The 27,117-nt window shown below is 46.0% G+C and overlaps 1 protein-coding gene across 1 annotated transcript in view; it reads left to right on the forward strand.

Moving 5' to 3' along the window:
* Positions 1-7,309: 7,309 nt before the first annotated feature.
* MCM6 (minichromosome maintenance complex component 6) overlaps positions 7,310-27,117 on the forward strand; it is a 29,278-nt gene continuing 9,470 nt past the window's right edge. Inside the window, exons 1-13 of the mRNA XM_030579713.1 lie at positions 7,310-7,481; positions 8,868-9,014; positions 9,831-9,941; positions 10,629-10,878; positions 12,386-12,551; positions 12,636-12,781; positions 14,296-14,446; positions 15,101-15,242; positions 16,601-16,742; positions 16,912-17,019; positions 17,509-17,664; positions 24,606-24,734; positions 25,483-25,644. Coding sequence (XP_030435573.1) covers positions 7,384-7,481; positions 8,868-9,014; positions 9,831-9,941; positions 10,629-10,878; positions 12,386-12,551; positions 12,636-12,781; positions 14,296-14,446; positions 15,101-15,242; positions 16,601-16,742; positions 16,912-17,019; positions 17,509-17,664; positions 24,606-24,734; positions 25,483-25,644 — 1,908 coding nt within the window. The 5' untranslated portion in view covers positions 7,310-7,383. The remainder of the gene's footprint in view (positions 7,482-8,867; positions 9,015-9,830; positions 9,942-10,628; positions 10,879-12,385; positions 12,552-12,635; positions 12,782-14,295; positions 14,447-15,100; positions 15,243-16,600; positions 16,743-16,911; positions 17,020-17,508; positions 17,665-24,605; positions 24,735-25,482; positions 25,645-27,117) is intronic.

Genomic DNA, 27,117 nt, shown 5'->3' on the forward strand with positions numbered 1-27,117 from the left:
TCCATTCATGCTTGGACTGGGTCCTGCCTAATTACAGCTGCCTGGCTTGAGTTTTCTTTTCTTAACAGTTTTACTCCGTCTTATCTCCAGCCAGGTGTCAGATGAGGCAGAGAAACAGAATACTTTGCTCCAAAAATCACAGTTGAAAGAAAAAATGATGTATTTAGATTAGCTTCCTTTAAATGCACTATTATATACTTGTGAATGTTAGTCTGTTTTCCTTTCCCATCTAGCCTGTTTTCTCTTCATCTGCAAGTATTTGTTCTCCTGCTTCTGAGAATCTCTTGGTCTTAGTGGTCACCATTTTTTCTAACTTAACTTCACAGTGCACTTTTTTTTCCTGAACATCTGTCCACCATTAGAATCTGGTCAAGTGTTCAGTTTGTAATGACAGTGCCTGGGGTGGTGGTGAGAAGGGTATGGGAAGCAATACACAGATTCCATTAACTTTCACATGTTTTTTTAAAAGACTTAAAGCCCTTCTACATAGGAGAACCAAAACAAGAGTTGGATTTTAGCATGAGTAATATCCATGTAACATGAGTATTCACATTATAAAGTTATATGTGGATGACTTTTACAAGTGCACTAGTCATTAACAGGTCAGATAAAGCTAATGTGAACTAATATCTGCATTTTCTGCTAATTTCTAATGCTATGGCTTTTCAGGGTCAATGTTTACACTGCTAACAAAATAGACATTGTTCACAGTGAGGAATGTATTTGCTCCTTCTACCAATCTAGTGTGTTGAGGTCAGAAGTGGAAACCAATGGAACTTACTCATCTTAAGTGACGATCCCCTTCCTGAGTTCTGAAATAAAATATGGTGGAGAGGAAGGGATGGACTAGATTCCGCCAATGTTCTAGATAATGGTAGCGTGCCATGATACCTGTGTTCTGTTGCAGTCTCATGTTACTGAAACATTAACTTTCAGCATCAAAGGGATGGCCATTAAAGAATGACAGAGATCACAAAGAATACAAAAAATCTTTTAATTGCAAGAGAAATGTATTGCCTAAATTTTATGGCAAAGGTCAGTGTGGCTGGATAAGGTAGATAATGTTAATTGCATACAGATAAAAAGCAAACAATTTGCATAGTTCAGGGCCTGTACTGCTTGTGTCTACCTTTTTTCTTCACCCAAATCACGTCTAGCTGCTTCGTCCATCACATCTTCGTACCTTTTGCACTTAGAATCCCAGTACTTCCAATATCAAGAGATCAAAAATCATGATTGGCCCACAAAACCCCAGTCTCCCCCACCCACACTATACAGTATTGTTTTAATTTTCTCTTTTGATGTTTGAACTCCCCCTCCATGTCAGAGAGAAATTTGTTAGCCACTCTCCTGAATGCATTGGGCAAGGTGATTTTGGTCCTTGCTGCCCCCACATCTGCCTATCCCCTGCCCAGCTATTAATCCTCACTCCCCAGTCCCCCCATCAGTTCTGTCCCCGTTCAGCACCCCTGATCCAATCAAGATCAGTCCAGCCCATCCCAGCCATCGATTCAGCCCCTTAGCCCCAGCAACCTCACTTCTGCTTTTCCTAGTGTTTTTCACCTCCCCTATCCTGGGCTTCGAGGCCTGAAGCGGGGTCTGCTTTGCTCCTTCCCAGGCCAGGTATTGCAAGCAGGACAGGAAGGGAGGAGGGAGCAAAGCTGTGCTGAGCTACAGGGTTATTTGCTCCTTCCTCCCATCCAGGGAGAATAGGGGAGTGGCTCTGCTACCTTCCAACAGGTCTGAACTTCACAAGGGGGGGTGGAACTTCTCACTTCATCGGGAGATGAGCTCTAGCACTCACCGAAATCCCCACACTCACAAAAAAAATTCTGAAAGTTTGCAATGCTGGAACCTGCTCCCTGACCTGATCTATTGTGCTTCAGTCTTCTCCAAGCCTTTTCTTAAAACAATCCTAGTTCTCCACTCTCTTTCTGTGTGTTGTCTGCTTAGGGCTTGATCCTGTGAAGCACTTGCTTACGTTTTTTGTCAGATCAAAAACCTTTATTTATTACTTATCATGCTGGCGCCTAAGAGCAACACTGAGCAACAGACAGTACCTGCCTTGAATAGCTTACAATCTAATTCAGGGGTGGGCAAACTTTTTGGCCCAAGGACCACATCTGGGTGGGGAAATTGTATGCAGGGCCTTGAATGTAGGGCTGGGGTAAGGGGTTGGGGATGTGGGAGTGGGTGCGGTGTGAAGGAAGGGGCTCAGGGCAAGGGGGTTGGGATCCAGGAGGCATGCGGGGTGTGACAGGGGGCTCAGGGCTGGGGGTTGAGATGCAGGGTACAGGGGTTTGGGGTGCGGACTCAGGCCTGGCACTGCTTACCTCGAGCGGCTGCAGGATGACAGTGGCACTAAGGCAGGGTCTCTGCCTGCCCTGGTCACATGCTGCTCCCGGAAGTAGCCAGCATCTCGGGAAGTAGCTCCTGGGGATGGAGCAGGCAGCTCTGCTGCACGCTGTCCTCACTTGTGGGTACAAGCCCTGAAGCTCCCATTGGCCGCGGTTCCCCATTCCTGGCCAATGGGAGCCTGCAGGTGAGGGAAGTGCACAGAGCTCTCTGCCCCTTTCCCCCTCAAGGGGCCGCAGGGACATGGTGCCAGCTGCTTCCGGGAGCAGCAGGGGCCAGGGCAGGCAGGGAGCCTGCTTTAGCGCCGCTGTGCCATGGGGCTGGCAATCCAACGGGCTGGACTGAAAGCCCTGATGGGCAGGATCTGGCCTGTGGGCCGTAGTTTGCCCTCCCCTGATCTGATTAGACACAGCAGACAAAAGATGGCAGAAGGAGTGTAACACACACAGTGAACTATGTGATGGTTTGCTTATTTTGGGTAGGGGTGGGATAGAATTGCTAACTTTGTAATTTTTAAAAACTGGACACTTGAGTGGGAGTGCTGGAACCTACCCTACCTCACCTCTTTCTGCCCAAGGCTTTGCACCCCCCCTGCCTTTGCTGCTGTTTCCCCCTCCCCATCACTCACTGCTCCCCTACCTCACAAGGTTGGGTGGGACTCGCCTGCACAGCTGGATCTGGAAGCTGCAGTGCTCAGACACAGGCAGGAGATGGCCCCAGCTGAGTTGGGACTGGCACAGGTGATGACCTGGCACCTCCCATGCCCTCAGTAACCAGAATTTTGGTGTCCGGCCAGTAGATCTGACCAGATGCTGCCAGGTCCCCCTTTTGACCAGACTTAGCCTTTTATAGTAACATACACTTTCGCAAATATTTCACCAGACACACTGATTCATATTACTACCTGTTCATATTGGTTGCTAGTGTTAAAGGACCTGGATGTTGGCTTAAGGATGAAGTAAACGGCCTGGAGTCCAATCACCCACTCTGAGCACACAAGGATTTACTGACTGACTATCTAGTTTCCACTGTTCTTGGTTACAAGCAACAGCAGCCCCACAATCCAGAGCTAGCTATTAAAAAAAAAAAAAAAAAAAAAAAAAGCTCTAAATACTGTTACTCATTGCTGTTATTGACTCAAAGGGTACAGCCAACTCATTTACTATACTTGCAATTTGATATTAAGAATGTTCAAGAGACTAAATAACCAAGCTCAGTCAAATGTACTGTCTAAAGACAATACAGTATGGTATACGATAAAGAGTTAATATATTGCCAGTCCTTCCCAGGAAGTGAAATCTCACAATGTGTTCAATTCATCTTACACCAATGATGTGCATCCCAAATGCCCCCTTAAACTAGCCATTTTTCATAGGATGGTTGTGTACAAGTTACAGAATCCTGTTCACATCACTTACAGTTGAACTAGCCAGCTTGGCCTTTGGTGCTTCCTGTACTTCCCTATTTTTCTACTGAATATTAAATTCCAGACGTGAAGGGGCATGTAGATACTCCCCAATACAAAGCATTCATACATCTTACATTATTTCCTTGAAATTCCATGTATCTTTGTTTCCAGATATTACATTTTAGAATATAATGCTCATCCATTTAGCTTTTGAGACTTTTTGTATTTGCATAAGCCAAGTGCTGAGCTATACTTGTCCTGGAGCATCATGGGATATATGCCTTAGCATAAGTAGGAAAGAATAAGTATAATATAATTTATCATGATTGCCCAACACACACATGCGCACATATATATATAAAATATTAATACCAGATGCATAATATCTACCAATATAATGTGTGTGTATACACACACATATATGTCTGGACTAGATAGCAATTGTTCATTCAATGTGGACTTGGCGTGAAAGGAGTTAAAACATTCCTGTAAAACCTTTAATACCTTCTGTGTTCACCTTACAGGTATTTAACCTTATCGACTCTTTCAATAACTCCCATGTGCATTTACTATAATGCTTAATTATATATTCATATTTGGTTTATTTCCAGCAAAACTGATAATTCTACAGGTAGCTCTAATGGGGTTTATGATGGGCTAGTGGTGTTTTTTGTTTTCTTTTGATAAAATTATAAATTACTGCAATTGTTCTCATCACATGGTGTTTGCGTGACTGATTCCCCTATTAATTTTGCATTCCGATCTTGTACTTCTCAAACTTTGCTTAGAATTGGTGGTAAAAAGTGGGGTTACTTAGGACTTGTCTATATGGAGAGTTATGTGCGTGGCAAGGTGGAGTGTAAATCTACAATGCACTAGCCTGTCGTGCACTAACTCACTGGAGGTCAGCAGCAGATCAAAGCACACTACAGAACTTTAATGCACTGTAGCAGGGTCCACACATCCAGTTAGCGTGTGGCAAGATAGGCAATGCACAGCAGACTGGGTTGTAAATGGACAGTGCACTGTCTGTATAGACAAGCCCTAACAAATCTTCCCAGGAATCAGTTTCTACATCTGTCAGATGGGATGATGATAACTTCTTGCATTACAGGCATGTGTTGAGGCTAGGTTGCTGTTCGTAAAATGTCTTGGGTAGAAGGCATTATAGCAGTTTCTGCAAAAGTACTTTGTATTGAAACAATCTGTAATATGATAGTATAGACCACAGTACAGTGCTAGTTGTATGGGTACATGACTTCTAGCCAAGTTGATCCATGTGCAGTGGAGTGCAGACAGTAACCTAGACAGAACACTTAAGCAGTGAAGACTGGACTTAGGGATAGTGCTTGGAAGAGTATTTGAATTACTTGTATTAAGCTCCATCCATGTTGGTACATGATCTGAACTTTACCCCGGTATTAATCCTGCTGAAGTGTAATCTGTACTCTGGTTGTGGTATATGTGTGTGGGTGCAACAACCCCACTAAAACAGCAAATTTAGTGTAGACAAGACCAGAAACGTAGAGCAGAAGTCTGTTGATGTTGAGGATATTTTTAGTGCTGTCAAATGATTAAAAAAAATTAACTGAGGTTAATGGGACTGGTCCTGCTCTGAGCAGGGCGTTGGACTAGATGATGTCCTGAGGTCCTTTCCAACCCTGATACTCTATGAATCACAACATTAAAAGTCACCCCTAAACACAGTTTTAATCACAGTGTTAAACCATAATAGAATACAATTTATTTAAATATTTTGGGTGTTGGGCAAGTACTATCTTCTTCAGCAGAACACTCAGGAGCCTGAAGGCTTTTTTTCAGCCAGCTCTTCCTATTTCCCCAACCCCAGCTCAGCTGCCACCAGGTACACAGGTGAGGAGAGGGGGACACCCTGACATCCAGCAATGTTGTCAGGGTACAATGATTACAGCAATGACTGTTTGAATACAATACCATAAAACAGTTTAGGATACAGTTCTACTTAAAATTTGTCTTTAAATAAGTCATACTTATGCTGAAATGGCTCCTCTCCCAACTCCCATATAAAACTGAATACTCTCACACCCCTGCCCCCAAATAGGTAGTAGTTAAGCATGTTGATGTTTGTATATACAAAGAAGGATGTCACAGGGGATGGGGAAAGTTTTTTTTTGTGGGAGGGGCAGGCAGGGAGGAGTTACATGGAAGGTCATGTGAGGTGGTCAGGTACCCCTCCCTTGAGGGCAGTACAGCAAGAAATGTTTACTGCACCACTGGGGGGAAGGAAGTAGTAGCAGCAGTGGAGCAGGGAGCGGCACTCTGCCCTGAAGGCATGCAGCACTGCCCCCTTGAGCATGTTGCCCTGCTATACGATTACTGTTTGTTTAAAAGAAAAAAAGGCATGGAAGAGACTCCTGTCTGGGAGCATGGGATCCGCTTTCACCCACTAGCACAACCAGGGACAGCTGCGGGTGAGCCTGGGCACCGCCCCAGTGGGTGGAGCTGGAGGTGGTACAGCCACACAGGAGCTGCCCGATTCCTGGCCCGGCAGTGACCCAACCTGCTGATGAGTAGAGCCCTGCAGCTCTGCGGACACGGATTTATATCCACATTCACGGCTAGGCCGTTTGTACCCGGGCAGGGCCAGGGCCGGCGCTTCCATTAGGCGACCCTTGAAGCGAAAAGAAAAAAACAGTTCAAAAGTTTCGGCTACTGTGTTCGTGAGGCTTCTGCCCTCCCCCCCAGCCCCTTGTAAACTATTAAGGGGGGGGGCAGCTGCTTGTAAGCTATTATGGGGGACCAACAGTAGCTTTCACACTAGTGCAGAGCTGGGGGCACCGCACCGAGCCCGTGGGTCCCTGACACCTACTGTACTTGCTCCAGAGCTGAAGGCCGAGCAGCCTTGCACCGCGCTACCATTGAGCCACGCTTCCGCGCAGTGCTGCCATGAGACTTAGACCCTACAGTGGCAACTCCACTTCTGGCAGAGGCTCCGTCCCTGGCAGTGGCGCCCGGAGCCAGGCACACGTTAAGCTCAGGGCTTACCGCTGACAGGGGCAGGACTCCCGCAGGGGAAACAACGCCAGGCTCCAGCGCAAGCCAATGAAATTTGGCCCGCTGGCCACAACGGAGGGGCAGCTGGGACAAACCTGAGCGGTTCCCGTTTAAGTTGAAGTGAGGGTGATTTCACACTGTGTGAAAACTGCGGCCGGCCGCCAGGTGCCGCTTGTCGCCAGCTCGGCTCACAAGCTGGAATCACAGAAACGACGGACTGGAAGGGCCTTCGGGCCTCTTCAAGCGATTAGCAACCGAAGAAGGGGGCCTCCACCATTGCGCATGCGCAGCTGCTGCTGCCTGCGGCGCTCAGACACATTCCCCAGCAGAGGCTGAGCTGTTGTTTCACTGTCCCTTAATTTGCCTCCGCCGACTCGCAACCTTCCCCTTTAAATGCCACCTCCCCTCTATCTGCGGGCCGTCGGGTTTGGCGCGAAAATCTTGCCGGGGAATATTCGGAAGAGGCGGGGCGCGGGCAGAGGCGGCCGCTGATTGGTCGGTGGTGGCTCCCGCTAGCCACGTGGCCTGTGTCCGCGGCGCGCGAGTTGCTCCTGGACCCGTGGCGGTGAGAAGGCTGAGCGCGAGCCATGGATTTAGCGGCCGGGGATGCGGGGGCCGCGCACCAGCAGCTCCGCGATGAGGTGGCGGAGAAGTGCCAGAAGCTGTTCCAGGATTTCCTGGAGGAGTAAGTGCCCCCGGGCAACGGCAGCTGTGCGCCCCCCGCCGCCGGCGGGACGCTGTCACGGGGCGGGGGCAGCAGGGCCCTTACCCTGCACTGGCTGCGCTGTTGCCCTCCGCCCCCCTTGGCGGAGATGCTCCCTGCAGGAGGCGAGAGCAATGGGCGGGGGAGGGGCGCACCTCGCGGCTGCTCAGAGGGGCCCGACTCGGCTTCAGGAGAGGCACCTTCCTTACCCGGCAGCCGCCTCAGCCACGTCTCCCCGGGAGCGCGCCGCTGTGCGGTGGCCCGGAGGCCTCCCCAGCTCGGTCTGTTAAAACCAGGGACGCTGCGGGGTGGAGGAGACCTGGGTCAGTGCGACTGCTTGATGGGGGCTGAAGTCTCCCGGCACCTCCCTGCACTGATGCTGCCTCTCCTAGTTACAATCATACACAGCTGAGCTTGTTTGCAGCTGGTTGGCGTCCATTATGTTTGACCTGAGGGGGGGGTGTCTTCCCCCTGGTTTACTTCTGTTCGAGCTTTCTCTTGTTAAAGTATAATCCCAGATGGTTTACAGATTAATAAATTGTTAGACCCTTATATGAGGTTTCCTTGTACCTTACTCACTTGTGCTTTGCTTTGTGCATTTTGGATAGCTGTGCACGGAAGATGCTAATACTTGACAGAAATCAGCCTTTAGTTTGTACCCTTGGTTTCTTGTACAATCATGCACATGTGACCTGCAAAGGTTACTGTTAGCAAGACTGTCAAGTCATTTTGGCCTAGATTTGAACTGTGTTTAAATTTGGTGCTTCATAATATCTCATTGTCATGAATAGTGAGTCTCTTCTAAGGCTCATGAGAGAGAATATGGGTCTCCCTTGGGTTATTTGAATTTTCCCAGAGAGAACTTTTCTTCCAAGTCATTGACAGGAATGTTTGTTCAATAGCTGTTAATGAAGCTTTATACGGTGTGGTCAAAAGTTCCTTTATCTATTGGTTGCTTAAGTTTCATTTTTCACATTTGAAGTTCAGAGTTGCCCTCCAAGGGTCTTCAATCAAAAACTAAGGCTGTCACATGGTGCTATTCCTCATATAATCTGTAACAATCATAAAGAAATAAAACACATTTTACCCGTGCAGGTCATTGTTAAACTATAAATAAAATGCTGTCTGGGGAACCAGGTATGTAAAATACAGATCCAGTTGTATTAATTCATGTTGAATTCGCCATTTGTGGATCAGTGGACAAAGGGGCAGGAGGAAACTTGTATTTGGCAGTGACATTTACAAGTGCTAGTGTTATATGGCTTTTTCTCCTACCCCCTTTACACGGGGCATTGAAGAATTGTATTCAGTTGCTGTTTGGTATACAGTACTGCAAAACTTTTTTCCCTGAAATGCTGTCCCTTTCAGATTCCAGAACAGTGATGGGGAAGTCAAATACTTGCATGATGCTGAAGAGCTAATCCGCCCAGAGAGGAACACATTAATTGTGAGCTTTGTGGATTTGGAGCAGTTCAATCAGCAGCTCTCTACCACTGTCCAGGAGGAGTTCTACAGGTAAGGCTCACCTGAGAAGTGGGCAACATGACCTGGATATTAGAGTTAAAAACATTTCCTCCCATTACATCGGAACTTTCTGCTGACTGGCCCGATTACTAGCTCTGCCCACTTCAGGTGCTGTGTTCAGAACTACCACCAAACATGAGGCAAATAGACAATTGCATTTGTGCTGTGAGAAAAGGAGATGGACAATATGGAAATGCTAAATGAATCCACCCATCGTAGTACTTGCTACTTTGAAAATACTTTATTGAGCCAGTTGCTATTTTCTAGTCTCAACATCTATTTCAGGCTAAGCTTGACCCAGAAGACTTAGGGCTTGTCTACACTGGCACTTTACTGCGCTGCAACTTTCTTGCTTGGGGGTGTGAAAAAACACCCCCCCCAAGCGCTGCAATTTTCAGCGCTTTAAAGTGCCAGTATAGACAGTGCACCATCGATGGTAGCTGTGCTCCCAGTGCTGGTAGCTATTCCCCTCGTGGAGATGGGATTTTTTTATAGTGCTGGGAGAGCTCTCTCTCATAGAGCTCTCTCCCAGCGCTATGCCAGCACTACACAAGCCATGTTAAAGACATGAAGTGAAGATGTGCCCTTAATAGTGAAATAAGCTTAATACCCAACCCTCTTCTTCAGAATGAAGAGCAAAAATGTGATATCCCACAGTATTTCATATTTGGCATATTTATACTTGCTTACGTGTGTCCTGACATACTAAAATCCAAAACTTACAAAGGGAGGCCTTTGGCTGGGTGTAAAGGGGAAAGGAGTTATGTGTAACTCCTGTAAAATATGAAATTCTTTCCTGTATTTCAGAGTTTATCCTTATCTGTGTCGAGCAGTGAAGACTTTTGCCAGAGACCATGGAAATGTTCCTCCAAACAAAGACTTTTATGTTGCATTCCAAGATCTACCTACCAGACACAAGTAAGATATTATATATATATATATAGTTGAAACACATTGAGCTGGACTAAGCAGACGTAGGATAAAGAAGATCTGACAACAGTAAACACGTGACACAGCAATGAAACTTTGAATAAATTAATAGATTCCAAAGCCAGAAAGGGACCACTGTGATTATCTAGTAGTCTGACCTCCTGTGTAACACAGGCCAAATAATTTAGCCAAAATAATTCCTAGAGCATATCTTTTAGAAAAACATCTAGTCTTCCACAGAAATCTTTTCCAAGCCCTCTGTTGCTTGTAAATAGACAAGCGTTCTGTGACTTGTCTATTTTAAAATCAGTTTAAAACGTTTTTTTTCAAAACACAACTTTGATGCATTTGTAATGCTGACTTAAACTTTAGAAATCATTCAAACTATGTTCTTTATCACAGATAGTTTTAGAAACAGAGTAAATGAGCAAGTTTCATTAATTCTAAGCATGATATTGGCAGTAACATGTCTGTTGTAGAATTATGTTGGTGTGGTACTGAATGCTCTTAAGGACCCCAGTTAAGTAAAGCACTTAAGCTTGTGTTTAGATTCTGTTATATTACTTAGAACTTAAGCACATATTTATCTTAAGTGCTTAAGTATTTTGCTGAAATGGGGCATAAAACTGTGGAATGCCAGGATCTGAATGGCTATTAATCTGATATTTTTAACAGAATTCGAGAGTTGACATCAGCCAGAATTGGCTCATTGATGCGTATTAGTGGACAGGTGGTACGAACCCATCCAGTTCATCCAGAGCTTGTAAGTGGAACCTTCCTGTGTCTAGACTGTCAGACAATGATAAAAGATGTGGAGCAGCAATTTAAATATACACAGCCAAACATCTGCAGAAACCCAGTATGTGCCAATAGAAGGAGATTCCTGCTGGACACAAACAAATCAAGATTTGTTGACTTTCAAAAGGTATTTCCATGGCTTCCCTAGAACTTTGTTGGGTGTATGTGTTAATGATGTCTGCGTATTTAGAAGTGCTACTGCCACTAGTTCACATTTAATCTTGATTATATGAAGTCAGATATTTTGCAGTCCTAACACAAGGAACTTGAATTTATAAGTGGCTGTTTTCTATCTCCAGAAGATGTATTTTTAAGTGTTTGAAGTTACAGATGAGACTTAAGCAAGTTTCAGACTTGAGATGCTTTATTCGTCTATAAATAAAACACACACATTTTAAGGCAGGAGAGCGTCAATGCCAGTTTCCATAATAAGCAAGGTAAAATTGTTCTATACAAATATTATGCCAACAGTTTTTTCTGTCCACCTAAAATAGAGTTTAACAGTTATTAACTTTGGTTATGACTGAATTATATTAATATGGAGTGATTCAGATGAGCAAAGCCAACCCATTTTATCAGGCTTTTAAAAAACAGTAGCCTTCATCTCTTTTTTATGCTGAAACACTGGTTTTTTTAAACATGGTTTAATGAGAGTGCTGTTTTGAATTTCAAATTTATTAGGGTATGTAAAAATTGACGATTTTTTTGAAAAAATAAAACATTGGATTTTTTTAATTTTTTTTGTTTTTATTAATTTTTTTAAAAAAAAATCCACCCTATAATCGGAATTTAATACAAAATATGTTAAGATCTACATTTATAATCTCTCAAAACATTTTAAATGAAAAATAAATATGCTGTTTAATTACATTCCAGCTCCTGTCCTAATGCAGTTTGACACAAATCATTAACCAAAAATTATATAATAAATAAGCAATATATAATTCACTGTTTTCTAACATACTAAAAATGCACATTAATAAGAATCTGAAAATATTAAGCTTTATAATTGCTTAAATCAATATATATTGTTATAATGTACATGCCTAGAAAACAAAAAGATGTACCAAATCTAGTGTAAAGGCTCTATTTAGTTGTAAATCAACATGATTTTTCTAATGATTGTATTAAGCAATGTGAATATTTTCTTTCTTAGAAAATAACTGAAGTACAAGGGGAAAAAGTTGATTAAAATCTACTTAAATTGAGGCTTTCCACTTGGCGATTTAAATTGCTGTGATTTTAAATTAATCCACCCTGCGTTTTACAATCTTTACTGTGTAGATAGGGCCTAAATTAACTTATGCATTCCTTTTGAGGAAGGAAAAAAAAATTAACTCTTTAAGTCTGTCACTGCACGGCATTTTCCCCAGTCCTCAAATTAGTTTTCTGACTTTTCTGCACCCTATCCAGTTTTTCCAGCATCCTTAATCCTCTGCTCCAGTAGGACATTTTAAATAGTCACTTTTTTTTATTTAAAAGGAAGTGGCATGATTTTGTTATGACTGAAGCTTCCAGAGGGCAAATGCCACTTCCCCACATGTTAGATATAAAAAGTTTAGAAATACTTTTAAATTGCTAAAAATTTAACTTGTCAGTTTCAGCAGAGCATTTAATATTCTCTTCCTCTTTAGGTTCGCATTCAGGAGACGCAGGCTGAACTGCCTCGAGGAAGCATTCCTCGCAGTGTGGAAGTGATCCTGCGTGCTGAAGCGGTAGAGTCAGCCCAGGCTGGTGACAAGTGTGACTTCACAGGATCGCTGATTGTTGTGCCTGATGTAGCTCAGCTATCCACCCCAGGTACACTGCTGTCTGTAAATGGCGACTTAAGCTGTCCTGTGTTCATACTTGAAACAAAATTTAAGACTCTTGTTCATATGGCAGGTGTGCGTGCAGAAACTGGTTCTCGTGTCAGTGGTACAGAGGGTTATGAAACTGAAGGAATCAGAGGACTTCGTGCTCTGGGAGTCAGAGATTTGTCCTATAAACTAGTCTTCTTAGCATGTTATGTTGCTCCAACAAATCCACGGGTAAGTATTTCAAGAAATAGACTTGACTTAAAGATCTGGCTTGAAGATAGTGGTGGATTTTTTGCCTCTCCTAGGGAGTGAAGCTTCAGTTTATATCTGTTTATGATTTTTCCCTGGATCTGATGTGTTGCAAATGTTATATTGCTACATAAACCAAGATGGAAGAGGAAAGTCTCTCTTCCCATGTTCGCACTGTGTCAAATCTTTTCTGCCCCCTGCTAGAGACATCAGTGCCCTGACACTTCCTGCCCAAGGAAAACCACTCAGTTTAAACAAACCAACAAGATAGTTCTCCAGAAGCCTAGGACAGTCAAAAGGAAATACTGACCAATCAGAAACCAGCAGGCTGTTTAAGAAGGTGTGTCTGCTTTTGATTAGGGGCAGAGCTGGGTGAGACTGGGACAGAGGAGGAACTCCTCAAGGATAAGCCAGAACTCAGGTTCACATCAGGGGCCTTACCCTAAACGCTGCAACTTAGCATGTACATTTTAAGGTTGCCTTTTTTTCCTCTTTGTATAAAGGTACAGACAACCAAAACCTGAGTTGTTGTTGTTTTATTATTTGTTATTGTTTAGAGACTGATGCCAAGTTTGCATCAAAGGCTGCCCTGTGCCAAGCGGCAGCCAAGCCTTGCAGACTCTGGCAGGGACCACGTGCAGTACCATGCTTGGGCCTGAAGGGGTTACTAGAGAGCAGCCCCGCCTCCCACACATATACTTCAGAGTATATGTAACTATCTGGCCTACTGTAGAGTTTTTTTAAAATAAGAAGGTATTAAATGACTCGTCTCCTATCCAGTCATACATCTTTCCCGTCTCTCCCCGCATCTCAATCTCCTGGGTGTTTTAAGGTCACCTTAAATGTTACATGAACAGTACCAAGCTCCTGATCCTGAAATTGTGGATCTTTGGGTGCTCCCACAGTACAAATGAACTAAAAACAATTTTTAAAACTATCTGTGGCTAAGTTTTAACATAATTTGCATAATTTCAGTAGCAACTTGACATCTGCATAGATGTGTATTTGAATCCTTCCTAATTTGCTGGAAGCAGAAGTATACTTACTCTACTATTAGTGATCTGCTTTCCATTTGCAATTAATTTCAATAGAGATTTAAAAGTATAGTTTTAGCACAGACTCTTTAACCCCTTTTACTACTGAATTCTCTTTTGCTATGGGCAAAATGCTGCATATGGTTCCATTGCTTTGGGAGTGAAGGGGCTCAGTGGTATTACTGGAAAAGAAAAGGATGTTCCAAATGTACTTTTTCCATGGAAATCAAAAAGCATAACTTAAATTCCTCAATTTTTGATTTCCCTGTTAAACAAACCCACATGCTTCGTAGAGATCCCAGCAGGCTACACTGAACAGAAACCTTATTTGTCTTTTCCATGCTAAACTTGTGTGAGTTCAAACCTGTAGTTTTCTTTCCTCTCCCTCCCCCCCACCCCAGCACTGCCATACTTTGAATTTGTATCATGTTACCTCACTCTTACTTTCTTATTTGTATTTAGTTTGGTGGGAAAGAGCTCCGAGATGAGGAACAGACTGCAGAGAGCATTAAAAACCAGATGTCTGTAAAGGAATGGGAAAAGGTGTTTGAAATGAGCCAGGATAAAAACCTTTACCATAATCTCTGTACCAGCCTCTTCCCTACTGTACATGGTAAGAGTCCAGCTGTTATGGCAGGGTGAGCAGATTGCATTCTTGATAGTATCCACTACTGCTATTCAGTCATGTGTTGGGACGGGTTGAAGACATGTAACTAATATCTCACATCTTCCTGTCTAGTTTTTATATTGCTCTAGAAAAGGTTGGGTTTTTATTTAATATTTTGGAATGAAATGCAATCAGAACAGTAATTTCCGTTACAAGGGTGACCTGTTTATTTCTAGTTGTTCAGTAAACCCTACAGCCTAGCAGTTGGATGCAAGCTTTATCTGGTATAGATACTCAAAAACATCCAAGGGATATGACTTCACCTATCTCTGTTCTGAATGGTGTGTATGAAATACTTGTCAGACAATAGCTGCAATTTGATAATATTTTGACACTGGCTCAGAATAATTGCTTGTGAACTCACTTAGGTCCCCCTGTTCTGTCCAAAGATTTGGGGCTGCTATAGTGCCAAGGAAATCAGCTTCTTTGTAATTTGCTCTACCTTAAAATTGCATCGAGCATATAAATGCTGTTTCCAGTGCATGTTGTTGAAATACATGAGATTTTAAACTTCCATTGGTCTGAATTTTTATCTACACAAAATGTAACATCCCAAAGCTGCATTATGGGCCATCACTGGAACTTCTCTTTATGGGGCAGGTAATGATGAAGTGAAACGAGGGATTCTACTGATGCTGTTTGGAGGAGTTCCTAAGACAACTGCAGAAGGCACTTCATTGCGTGGGGACATAAACGTTTGCATTGTTGGAGATCCAAGTACAGCCAAGAGTCAGTTCCTCAAGTAAGCATATCTTTAAAATCCAGCACTTAAATGTTGCCATTTGTAACCAGAGCTAGGAGTATGTGTTGGGAGAAAGTTGTAAAGCACTTAATGAATATGGGAAGGCAATGCATTTGCCTCCTAGCTAGTACCTTGATATGTGTATTCAATAACTTAAAGGAGCAGTGTCAAGTAGTTCAGAGTTAATATTGTAAGCCTTAAAATATTTCTTCTTCTTCAGGTTTTACTGTATCCCAGAGACTTAAAAAAAAAATCTTTGAGTCAAGCCATACTTGAGGTGTATCTGTACAGCATATTTATTCAGCCTTACCTCAGGTAAAGAGGAATAAGTTATTTGAGCACCTGTTTCCAGAACCATGCAAACACCACTGAATATTTTTTGACATACAGAAGCAAACAATAAACTCCGTTGGCTACACCATAAGAACAATGTGGTGGTGGTGACATTAGATGCCAGAAATGGACTGGTACTTGACAAATATGGTAACAAGTGTTGCTTTTGACAGAATTTGAGTAATAAATGCAGTATATATTTATACCTCTTTACAGCAGAAATAATAGTACCATGGTTCATACTACCCATTTTTAGAAAATAAACAAGTAAATTTATTATATTGTTTAATATTTGGTAAATTAAAACATCAGATATGACATAATGCATTGTTTTTATGGAGTTTCCACTCACAGTGTAGTCTAGAGGAACGAGCATAGACTTTGGAATAGGAAGAATTAAATTCTAATTCCAGTTCTGCACTGACTTGTGATGAGGACTTTGACCAGTTGTTAAACATATCTGTGTTTTTCCCTCCACCTGTAAGATCTTTATACTTTACTTCTGAGGTCCAGTAGATTTTTTTAGAGGCTTAATGATTGCATAGCACTCAGAACATGTTGGGAAAGTAACTGAAATACTTCTCTGATGGATTGTATTTAGTAAGAAACAGCCTATCCTAAATTTATCAACTACAGAGGGACAATCTACACTCACTGCTATATTTGCTTTCCACAAACTACTCTTAGTATAACCTTTTTGAGAGATGTACCCGAATATTTAGATGCCAATATCTAAACTGTATTATTACATTTTATTAATCTGCAATATTCCAAATTTAGGTTATGTACTATCTCATTGAACAGCAGCCTTCCATGTCCTCAGGTTCAGCTGATCGTGGCTTCTGCTGGCCGCAGTTTGCCGCTCCAGGCCAATGGGGGTGGCTGGAAGCGGCGGCCAGCATATCCCTCTGCCTGATAGTGGTAGAAGGCATCACTGTGTAAAAGTTCTTGTATCCGCACCTTCTGCAACATTTCTAATAAAAATGGATAGTTAGTGCAGACTAATTGGTACCTCTCTCCAACAGACATGTGGAGGAGTTCAGTCCCCGTGCTGTGTACACCAGCGGGAAAGCCTCCAGTGCTGCTGGTCTAACAGCTGCTGTAGTGAAAGATGAGGAGTCTCATGAATTTGTCATTGAAGCAGGAGCCCTGATGTTGGCAGATAATGTAAGTCCACTAACTAAAATCTGAAGCAGCATTTAAGAGTAGTAGGGTTCCAGTATTCCCTGTGTTGTTTTGATTCACCGTATACAATTTTGCAAAAGTTTTTTGTCTTTTTTTTTTGAGCTAGCTGCTGTAGAAGTTGGATGATTTTATTTCTTTACACTTGTTTTAGGGGGTTTGTTGCATTGATGAATTTGACAAAATGGATATACGAGATCAAGTTGCCATTCATGAAGCAATGGAGCAACAGACTATATCCATAACAAAAGCAGGAGTTAAGGTAACTTGCACCATTCCGTGCAGAGTTTGCATATGTATCTGTGTATTTGTAACATATATGTTTAAATACAGATTACTTAACCTTTTTGAGCCTCACTTTCCCCTATCTGTAAAACTAAGAAACCTACCTTGAATGCATTGAGCTTTATATAATAATTAAAAAGTGCCTGCTGCAGTATTTCAGATACTACTATCTTAACTGTTAAAATGATGACCTTTAATGTGAACTGTATATCAGGGCAAAGTACTAAGTAGCCAAAACTCTTTCGTGGCATCATTTCTACTGCTTTTGTTGTGCTGCTGCTGTCAGTAGAGATTCCTTCTAAATCAGTGGGGATAGTGCAAAGTATGTGGATGCATTAGCAAACAGATGCCTAAATTCTATACCTACCAGTTGGAAGAGAAGCCATAACTTGTTGCGTTTCCTTAGTAAGTGACACTGACAAGTGACATATTAAGGCTTTGGTAATTTTTTTTCTTTCATTCTCAGGCTACTCTGAATGCCAGGACCTCCATTTTGGCTGCAGCAAACCCAGTTGGTGGGCGTTATGACAGATCAAAATCTCTGAAACAGAACATAAATCTGTCGGCTCCCATCATGTCCAGATTTGATCTCTTCTTCATTCTTGTGGATGAATGTAATGAGGTAAGTACAGGGGCAGGAGCTGTCAGAGCCTTTTCTTCTCTCTCTCTGCATTCTACAGAATTACAAGTCTGGAAGTACAAATCTACTGTACAGATTATGCTGATTTCTAGTAGTTTGATTTAACTTGTGCTTTGACTGGTCGCTGAAGCTGTGACTGCTGCCAATAGTCAACATGGTATTTGCTTTGGTGTGCTGAGACCACAGTTTACTGTATTGTCTGTGTTTTCTTGTACTCCCCTGTCAGTCTGTCTCTCCATCTTTTATATGTTATCTTAGATAGCCTTATACCCCATAGAATTTGCAGTCTTTTTTCTTTTTGTACCCTGTCTAGTACGATGGGGTTCCTATCATTGACTGTGGCTCTGAGCCTCTATGATAATACAGATAATGAGATGTAGAAAGCGTTGCCTTTCTCTGTTCCCTTCCCTAAGATTGACTCTCTAACAGGCATTGAGTTGATGGAATACACAGAAAGTAGTCTGAGATGAAGGAAAAGAGAATTTAGAATTCTTCTTCGAGTGATTGCTCACATCCATTCCAGATAGGTGTGCGCGCTGTGCGTGCACGTTCGTCGGAAACTTTTTACCCTAGCAACTCCAGTGGGCCAGCAGGTTGCCCACTAGAGTGGCGCCGCCATGGCACCTGATATATACCCCTGCCGGCCCACCCACTCCTCAGTTCCTTCTTACCGCCGTGTCGGTCGTTGGAACTGTGGAGCGCAGCATAGCTGTCCTCCACGTCCCTAGCTCTCCTTGTTCTACGGTTGATAGTTAGTAGTTAAGTGTAGTTAGTTATATAGTTAGTAGTGGAAATAATATTGTAGATATTTGTTAGCTGGTTTGGGCCGTAGTCCTTCCCGGCACCCGGCACCAGGCTCATGCCTGGTTCACCGGGCTTCAAGCAATGTGCGGCCTGTAAGAAGCCGATGCCGACCAGCGACCCTCACGACGCGTGTCTAAAGTGCCTGGGGGAATCGCACAGGTCGGACAAGTGCCGCATTTGCAAGGCTTTTAAGCCTAGAACAAAGAAGGAGAGAGACCAGAGACTTAGGACTCTCCTCATGGAAGCGGCACTCGACCCGGCAGCTTCGCAGGCCGTCATCTCAACACCGGCACCGGATCGCGCCGGCACCGGAAAGACTCCCCGGCACCGACCTTCCCCGGCACCAGGTGCAGAAGCAAGACCCTCGAAGTCTGCAACTCCTTCCAGGCAGACTCGAGTGGAGCGCCCGGCACCAACATCTGCCGCGGCGCTACCGGCACCGTCGACTCTGGACCCGGAGGGTCCGTCGAGTCCGGTCCTGCCGAGCTCCCCCATAAGATCTGGGGTTGAGCTATTGGTCCCATCGACGCCAGAGACCTTCGCCTCGGCACGGGACCTCATTGCCCTGACTGAGTCAACTCAGCCTCCACCCCCGGTACCTCCGGTGCGGGTAGCGTCCAGGGGCAAACCTATGATGACAGCGCCGTCTCGGGACTCACGCTCGCTGTCGAGGTCCCGACACCATGGTCGCTCAAGATCCCGCCGCCGCTCGCAGTCCCGGCACCGCTCCCCTCGGTGGTACCGGTCATACTCGCGGCACCAATCGGCCTCCAGACGGTCACGGTCTGGTTCCAGTCACCGATACCGGCACCGGGACTCTAGGAGCCAGTCCTGCCGTCGATCAGCGCACCGGTCGACCTCCCGGCACCGAGCTAGTGGCAGGTCCCGGTCCCGGTCGACCTCCCGACACCGCGTCGGTGGCAGGTCCCGATCCCGGCACCGAGGCAGCGGCCGGTACCGGTCCCGGCACCGAGTCCAAGACAGACCCTGGTCCCGATCCCGGCACCGGTATGACTCCCGGTACCGGTCCCCGGCACCGAGAATGTCTTTGGCGCCAGGACGCGGAGACTCTTACCAGCCACGATCGGCCCCTCCATGGCCTTCCAGACAGCCGTCGGTGTCATCGCAGGCGGACAGTGTATACGCGCTGGGCACTGACAGACAAGCAGCCCTTTTTCAAGACCCTCCGCAACAGGACCAGGGTCCGCAGCAGTGGGGGTTCTGGACACCCTGGGCATACCATCAAGCCCAGGGCCCCCAACAGCTTCCTCCTAGGCCTGCAACGGCAGAGCACAGGGCACCGGAGGCGTCATTGTCTCGCCCCCCTCCCTCCCTGGACGGGGAGGACGGGTCAAAGCAACAGGACCCTGATCTCCCTCCTGAGCCAGAGGCGAGGGCTGAGGCGGACCTCCCGCTGGACACTCTCTTGCCAGGGGTCTCCTCATCGTCTTCTCCCGATGAGGCGGTGGCTGGCACTTCCTCTAATAGCCCTCCTCCGCTAGATCTCAGGGCACATCAGGACCTCCTCAGGCGCGTAGCACAGAATCTGAGCCTGCAAGCTGAGGAGGTCTCTGAGATCGAGGTCCCCGTCGTCAGCATCCTCTCCTCCAATGCTCCCACCAGGGTCGCCCTACCCTTCGTTTGGACGATCCAGGCCAATGCCAATACGATCTGGCAATCGCCGGCCTCCATCCCCCCTACTGCACGGGGCGTCGAAAGGAAGTACATGGCCCCCTCCAAGGGCTATGAGTACCTCCATATTCACCCGACACCATGTTCACTGGTGGTACAGTCAGTGAACGAGAGGGAGCGTCACGGACAGGAAGCCCCAGCCCCCAAATCCAAGGAGGCCAGGCGTATGGACCTCCTTGGCCGCAAGGTTTATTCGGCTGGGGCCCTTCAGCTCAGGGTTTCCAATCAGCAAGCCCTTCTTAGCCGCTACGCATTTAACTCTTGGGTGGCAGCGGATAAGTTCAAAGAGCTGCTGCCACAAGAGGCGCGTCAAGAATTTGTGGCGATTCTTGACGAGGGCAAGAAGGTTGCACGAACCTTGTTGCAGGCCTCCTTGGACGCTGCAGACTCGGCTGCCCGTACCCTCGCCTCGGGGGTGACGATGCGCCGCATCTCCTGGCTTCAGGTTTCTGGCCTTCCACCGGAGCTCCAATACACCATCCAGGACCTCCCGTTCGAAGGCCAGGGCCTGTTCTCGGAGAAGACAGACCCCAGACTGAAAAGTCTTAAGGACAATCGGGTCATTATGCGCTCCCTTGGTATGCACACGCCTGGGACGCAACGCAGACCCTTCCGACCGCAGCAACAGCAGCAGCGTCGGCCATACCCCCAGTTCCGCCAGCGGCAGGACCTTAATAGGTGCCGTGGCAGAAATGGCAGGCGCAGGCCGTCGGGCAATCAAGGGGGGCAAAACCAAAGCTCCTCTAAAGCCCCACCTGGACCCAAACCTTCATTTTGAAGGTGCGCCCGAGGGCGTAATACCAGTATCCCCCATGGATCCTTCCCCCCCGTTTTCCAACCGCCTTTCGTTTTTCCTCCAGGCGTGGTCCCGGATAACATCCGACTGCTGGGTCTTACGCACGGTGCAGACGGGATGCCGTCTGCAGTTTGTATCATTTCCTCCCTCCCGCCCCCCATCCTCGTCCCTCTTCAGGGACCCCTCTCATGAGCAATTCCTCCGCCAGGAGGTACAGACGCTCCTCAACAAAGGAGCTATAGAGGCGGTTCCGGAGAACGAGAAGGGCAAGGGGTTTTATTCCCGCTACTTTCTGATCCCCAAGGCCAAGGGAGGCCTCAGGCCTATCCTCGACCTGCGAGAGCTCAACAAATATCTAGTGAAGTTGAAGTTCCGCATGGTATCCCTGGGGACCATTATCCCATCCCTGGATCCTGGAGACTGGTATGCCGCCCTCGACATGCAGGACGCTTATTTTCATATTGCCATATGGCCACACCACAGACGTTTCCTTCGATTCGTGGTCGGCCGCCTTCACTACCAATTTGCGGTCCTCCCATTTGGCCTTTCTACGGCTCCGAGGGTATTCACAAAATGCATGGCCGTCGTTGTGGCACATCTTCGGCGCAGTCGCATTCACGTGTTCCCTTACCTCGACGATTGGTTAATTCGGGGCACGTCGGAGCTGCAGGTCTGCAGCCACATCCGCAGGATCACCGGCCTGTTTGCTACCTTGGGCCTCATGATCAACGTGGACAAGTCCACCCTGCTCCCCTCGCAGAGGGTGGAGTTCATCAGGGCCGTACTGGACTCCACCGTAGCCAGGGCCCTTCTGCCGTTGCCGAGGTTCCAGTCGTTGTCGGTGATCGTTCAGCGCTTGCTGGCAGCCCCCCTGACATCGATACGGACATGTCTAACCCTGTTAGGCCATATGGCAGCCTGCACATTTGTGACCGGGTATGCACGGCTCCGCATGAGGCCCCTCCAGTCTTGGCTCATCGCACATTACCGGCCGGCAAGGCAGTCACTAGACATGCTGATCACAATCCCCCAGGGGGTGTTGGATTCTCTCAGTTGGTGGCTAGACCAGTCCGTCGTGTGTGCGGGGCTCCCATTCCACCCACCCCAGCCCTCGGTGTCCCTAACGACGGATGCCTCAGATCTCAGCTGGGGGGCCCACCTGGGAACCCTGAGGACACAGGGCCTGTGGTCCCCACAGGAGGTGGAGCTACACATCAACATGCGGGAGTTGAGAGCGGTCCGCCTTGCTTGTCAAACGTTCTGTCACTAGCTTCGGGGTCGTTGTGTCGCGGTATTTACCGACAACACGACGACCATGTACTATATCAACAAGCAGGGTGGCACCAGATCCTCTCCCCTATGTCACGAGGCGATGCGACTCTGGGACTTTTGTATAACCCACTGCATTCACCTCACGGCTTCCTTCCTCCCCGGAGTACGGAACACGCTGGCGGACTGCCTGAGCAGATCCTTCCTCACGCACGAATGGTCCCTCCGCCCGGACGTCGCCCTCTCGATTTTTCCAGAGGTGGGGTTGTCCCCGCGTGGACCTCTTCGCGTCCAGGGGGAACAGGAAATGCCAGGCGTTCTGCTCCTTTCAGGGCCGGGAACCCGGGTCTATAGCGGACGCCTTCCTTATTCCGTGGACGACCCACTTGTTCTATGCGTTCCCCCCATTCCTGCTGGTCCACAGGGTCCTTCTGAAGGTGCGCAGGGACAGGGCCCGCGTGATCATGGTAGCCCCGGCGTGGCCCAGGCAACATTGGTACCCCATGTTGCTGGACCTGGCCATAGCCGACCCAGTTCCCCTGCCCCTTCACCCAGACCTGATCACCCAGGACCACGGAACTGTCTGTCACCCGGACCTCCAGTCGCTGCACCTAGCAGCGTGGCTCCTGCGTGGCTGACCAGTTCTGAGTTGCGCTGCTCCACCCCGGTACGTGAGGTACTCTTGGGCAGCAGGAAGCCTTCCACTAGAGCGATGTACTCTGCCAAGTGGAAGCGTTTCTCCTGTTGGTGCGTGGAGAAGGGTCTCCTCCCGATGGAAGTTTCGGTGGCCAATATTTTGGACTATATTTGGTCCCTTAAGCAACAGGGCCTGGCGATATCGTCCCTGCGGGTCCACCTGGCGGCTATCTCCATCTTTCACCCGGGTGGGGATGGCCGCTCCGTTTTCTCTCACCCGACGGTGACTAGATTCCTTAAGGGGCTGGAACGTCTATACCCTAACGTCCGACCCCCTGCCCCTACCTGGGATCTTAACCTGGTGTTGTCTCGGCTCATGGGGCCCCCCTTTGAGCCATTAGCTACTTGCTCCCTGCTCTATCTTTCTTGGAAGACTGCCTTTTTAGTAGCTATTACCTCAGCTAGACGGGTGTCGGAACTCCGGGCTCTCACGGTAGATCCCCCGTATACAGTCTTCCATAAAGATAAGGTGCAGCTGAGACCGTACCCTGCCTTTCTCCCCAAGGTGGTCTCAGCCTTACACGTCAACCAGGAGATCTTCCTCCCAGTTTTTTTTCCCGAAACCTCATTCTTCACGCAGGGAGCAACAACTCCACTCGCTTGATGTCCGTCGGGCTCTCGTGTTTTATGTGGAGAGGACCAAACCGTTCCGCAAATCCCCCCAGCTTTTCGTGGCAGTAGCGGACCGCATTAAGGGGCTTCCCATTTCCTCGCAGAGGTTATCCTCGTGGGTAATGTCCTGTATCAGGACCTGCTATGACTTGGCTCACGTTCCTACGGGCCGTGTGACTGCGCACTCTACCAGGGCACAGGCGTCGTCGCTGGCTTTCCTCGCCCGTGTGCCCATCCAGGAAATCTGTCGGGCAGCGACCTGGTCATCGGTCCACACCTTTGCTTCCCACTACGCCCTGGTCCAGCAGTCCAGAGAGGACGCGGCCTTCGGATCTGCAGTGCTCCATGCCGCTACTTCTCACTCCGACCCCACCGCCTAGGTATGGCTTGGGATTCACCTAACTGGAATGGATGTGAGCAATCACTCAAAGAAGAAAAGACGGTTACTCACCTTTGTGACTGTTGTTCTTCGAGATGTGTTGCTCACATCCATTCCACACCCGCCCTCCTTCCCCACTGTTGGAGTAGCTGGCAAGAAGGAACTGAGGAGCGGGTGGGCCGGCAGGGGTATATATCAGGTGCCATGGCGGCGCCAGTCTAGGGGGCGACCTGCCGGCCCACTGGAGTTGCTAGGGTAAAAAGTTTCCGACGAACATGCACGCGCGGCGCGCACACCTAACTGGAATGGATGTGAGCAACACATCTCGAAGAACAACAGTTACAAAGGTGAGTAACCGTCTTTTCCCTCACTGTCAAGTTCCAGATTCTACCATTTGTTTGACTAAGATACTATTCATAAAGTAAAGTTCCAAGAAGTCATGGCCAGTCTCATTTAGGTTTTTTCTACCTCTTCCATCCCTTTAAAACTGCTAATGTTCTAATGGTATCCTGTGGCATAGAGTTTTGATAGTTTTGCTTCTGGAAAAAGTAGCTCTGACATCAAGGGCACGAATGGGGGAGCAGGAAGTGAAGGAACAATGTCCTTGTTGTGTGTGAAGTTGATGATGGCTTCACTGCTATATGAAAATGATCTAACAAAGCAATGATTTCTTAGGTTACGGATTATGCCATTGCCAGGCGCATAGTGGATCTGCATTCCAGAATAGAAGAATCTGTTGATCGTGTGTATTCACTAGATGATATCAGAAGGTACCTGCTGTTTGCAAGACAGTTTAAACCGAAGGTAACTTTACTTTTTAATTTTATCTTAGAATACAGAAAGATCTAAGGAAGTGAATTATCAGAGGGGTAGCCATGTTAGTCTGGATCTGTAAAAACAGCAAAGAATCCGGTGGCACCTGCATCGGATGAAGTGGGTATTCGCCCACGAAAGCTCATGTTCCAATACGTCTATTAGTCTATAAGGTGCCACAGGACTCTTTGCTGCTTTTAAGGAAATGAAGTTACTACTCTGTTTAATGCTTTCTTTGTACAGGTAGAAAGTAAATCAATGAACTGATTCAACAGTACAGCAGTTAATTAAGCTGTGGCATGGAAGCTTGGAATATTTTGGATCCACTTGCTCTCCTTATAAATGCCAGAACCTCCGACAGCACAGTTGAGATTGGGTTTAAAAACTTGAGCTGAGTGTCTGTCAGTACCAAAAACAAATGAAAAGCTTCATCATGTTTAATTCATATCTCTGGGTGTGGGAGAATAATCATTTCCTCAACAGTATCTGGTAATCTGTAGTGCAGTGACTTGTTGCTTAATCAAGCAACTGAATTGAAAACCTTTGTTTTGAAAGGTTACTGCACATAGAACAGTGTAAATTTGAACATAACCGGCGCATATTCTTTGTTGTTTATCCAAATTACAACTTAAAAATGGCTTTTAGAAATATGCAGTGGAACTTTCAGAAGTTCTGCTAATGGAAGCAGTATACTTAAACCAATTCATTATGAACAAATGTACCATCTTATTTCAATCAGATTTCTAAAGAGTCAGAGGACTTCATAGTTGAGCAGTATAAACGATTACGTCAACGAGATGGCTCTGGAGTTACGAAGTCATCCTGGAGAATCACAGTACGACAACTGGAGAGCATGATTCGACTGTCTGAAGCTATGGCCCGAATGCACTGTTGCGATGAGGTAACACTAAGCTTTTAAAAAAAGAAAAAAAAATCAAACAGCTACATAAAGGCAATTAGCATTTTGGTCTTGAAACTTGACAGTGATACTCTGAATTTGCTTTTTCCTGGCCATTTTCTTCCCCAGCTTAAAATAAGGTGTCTGATTCACACAGTACTCAGTTGTATGGCATGTCAGCTCCTCTTTCATGTTGCTGCCTTGTTCTCCCATACGTAAAAAATCTCTAGATGTTGTTGGGGGGGAGGAGAGGGAGGTATACTGTGGCTCACATTTTCAAAGTTAAGATATATGTGATCTGCCCGATTGGATATTAATTCATGTGCTCAACAATATTAATTTAAATGTTCACTGCTCATCATGTAAGGCAGGAGAAAGATAATATTATGAAGATCTACACAGTCTACTGAGATACAGCTCCATTGGCATTGTGATTGAGTGGGCTTGGGAGATGCTGCCACTCTCTTCCACCCCCAATCAAGAAGGAGCCAAGCAGAACCCAGCAGGGCATCTAAGCCTCACCGACGCATTGCCAAGTATAAGGAGCCCAGCAAAGCCTATGGGTGTATTTGAACTCAGTAAGAGGGAGCCAAGACCAGGGAACCCAGAATACATGCCTGATCATATTTATGCAGTTGTTCAGATCTACTGAATGCGGTTTCTTGTATGGATGGGATTTGGAAAACTTCACTACCTTTTTTCATAATCTAATCCCAGTTAAAAAACCTATCTGCCTCATTGTGAATATAGGATTAACATGATTTTACTGATTACTGTTTGAATTTGACACACTTTGTTCTAAACTGATATGATATCCAAAAATATCTGCTAGTTATGTTCTAAAGATGCTTGGCAGGTCAGAGTTTGGCTAAGTTTTTAGTTTTAAAAACCTTTGCAGCCTGTGGTTGGGCTAATGAAGATGATTTTAGTTAATTTCTTTCTGGTTTCAAGGGGACACACCTCAATTATAAACAGTCTTGAATACTGTTGCCAGTCAAATCTCACAGCATTGTGTTGTTTTATTGGAAACCTGAAAGTGAAACAAGCAAGTTTAAATTTTCATTTTTCAAGTACTGTGCAAAAAACCCACTAGTGAATAGTAAAAGTGTCACTTTCTAAGAAAAGGTTAGGATTATCTGTAATTTAAGTAATGTTGCTTGTTGTGTTAAGGGTCAATGTCCTATCAAAAGTCATTAAGAGATCTTATAAAAATGTCATTGTGGGACTCGATGTTCTCTATTTATGTGGGCTCAGTTTGAACAAAACCTTTTTTCTAATTGCCAGCCTGAAAACTCACCATCAGCAGGCTATTTATTCCTCAGTAATCCTATGCAAATTTTCTGAAAGTCACAAGCTGTCAGAGGGCATAGTTTTGGAAAGAACCAACCTTGGCTGTCAGCCGAGGGTGAGTTTCTGGGGCTGGCAAAAAAAAAAAAAAAAAAAAAAAAAAAAAAAAAAAAAAAAAAATTCTACTTT

This window comes from Gopherus evgoodei, chromosome 11, assembly GCF_007399415.2.
Source record: "Gopherus evgoodei ecotype Sinaloan lineage chromosome 11, rGopEvg1_v1.p, whole genome shotgun sequence".
NCBI classification, from domain to species: Eukaryota; Metazoa; Chordata; order Testudines; family Testudinidae; genus Gopherus; species Gopherus evgoodei.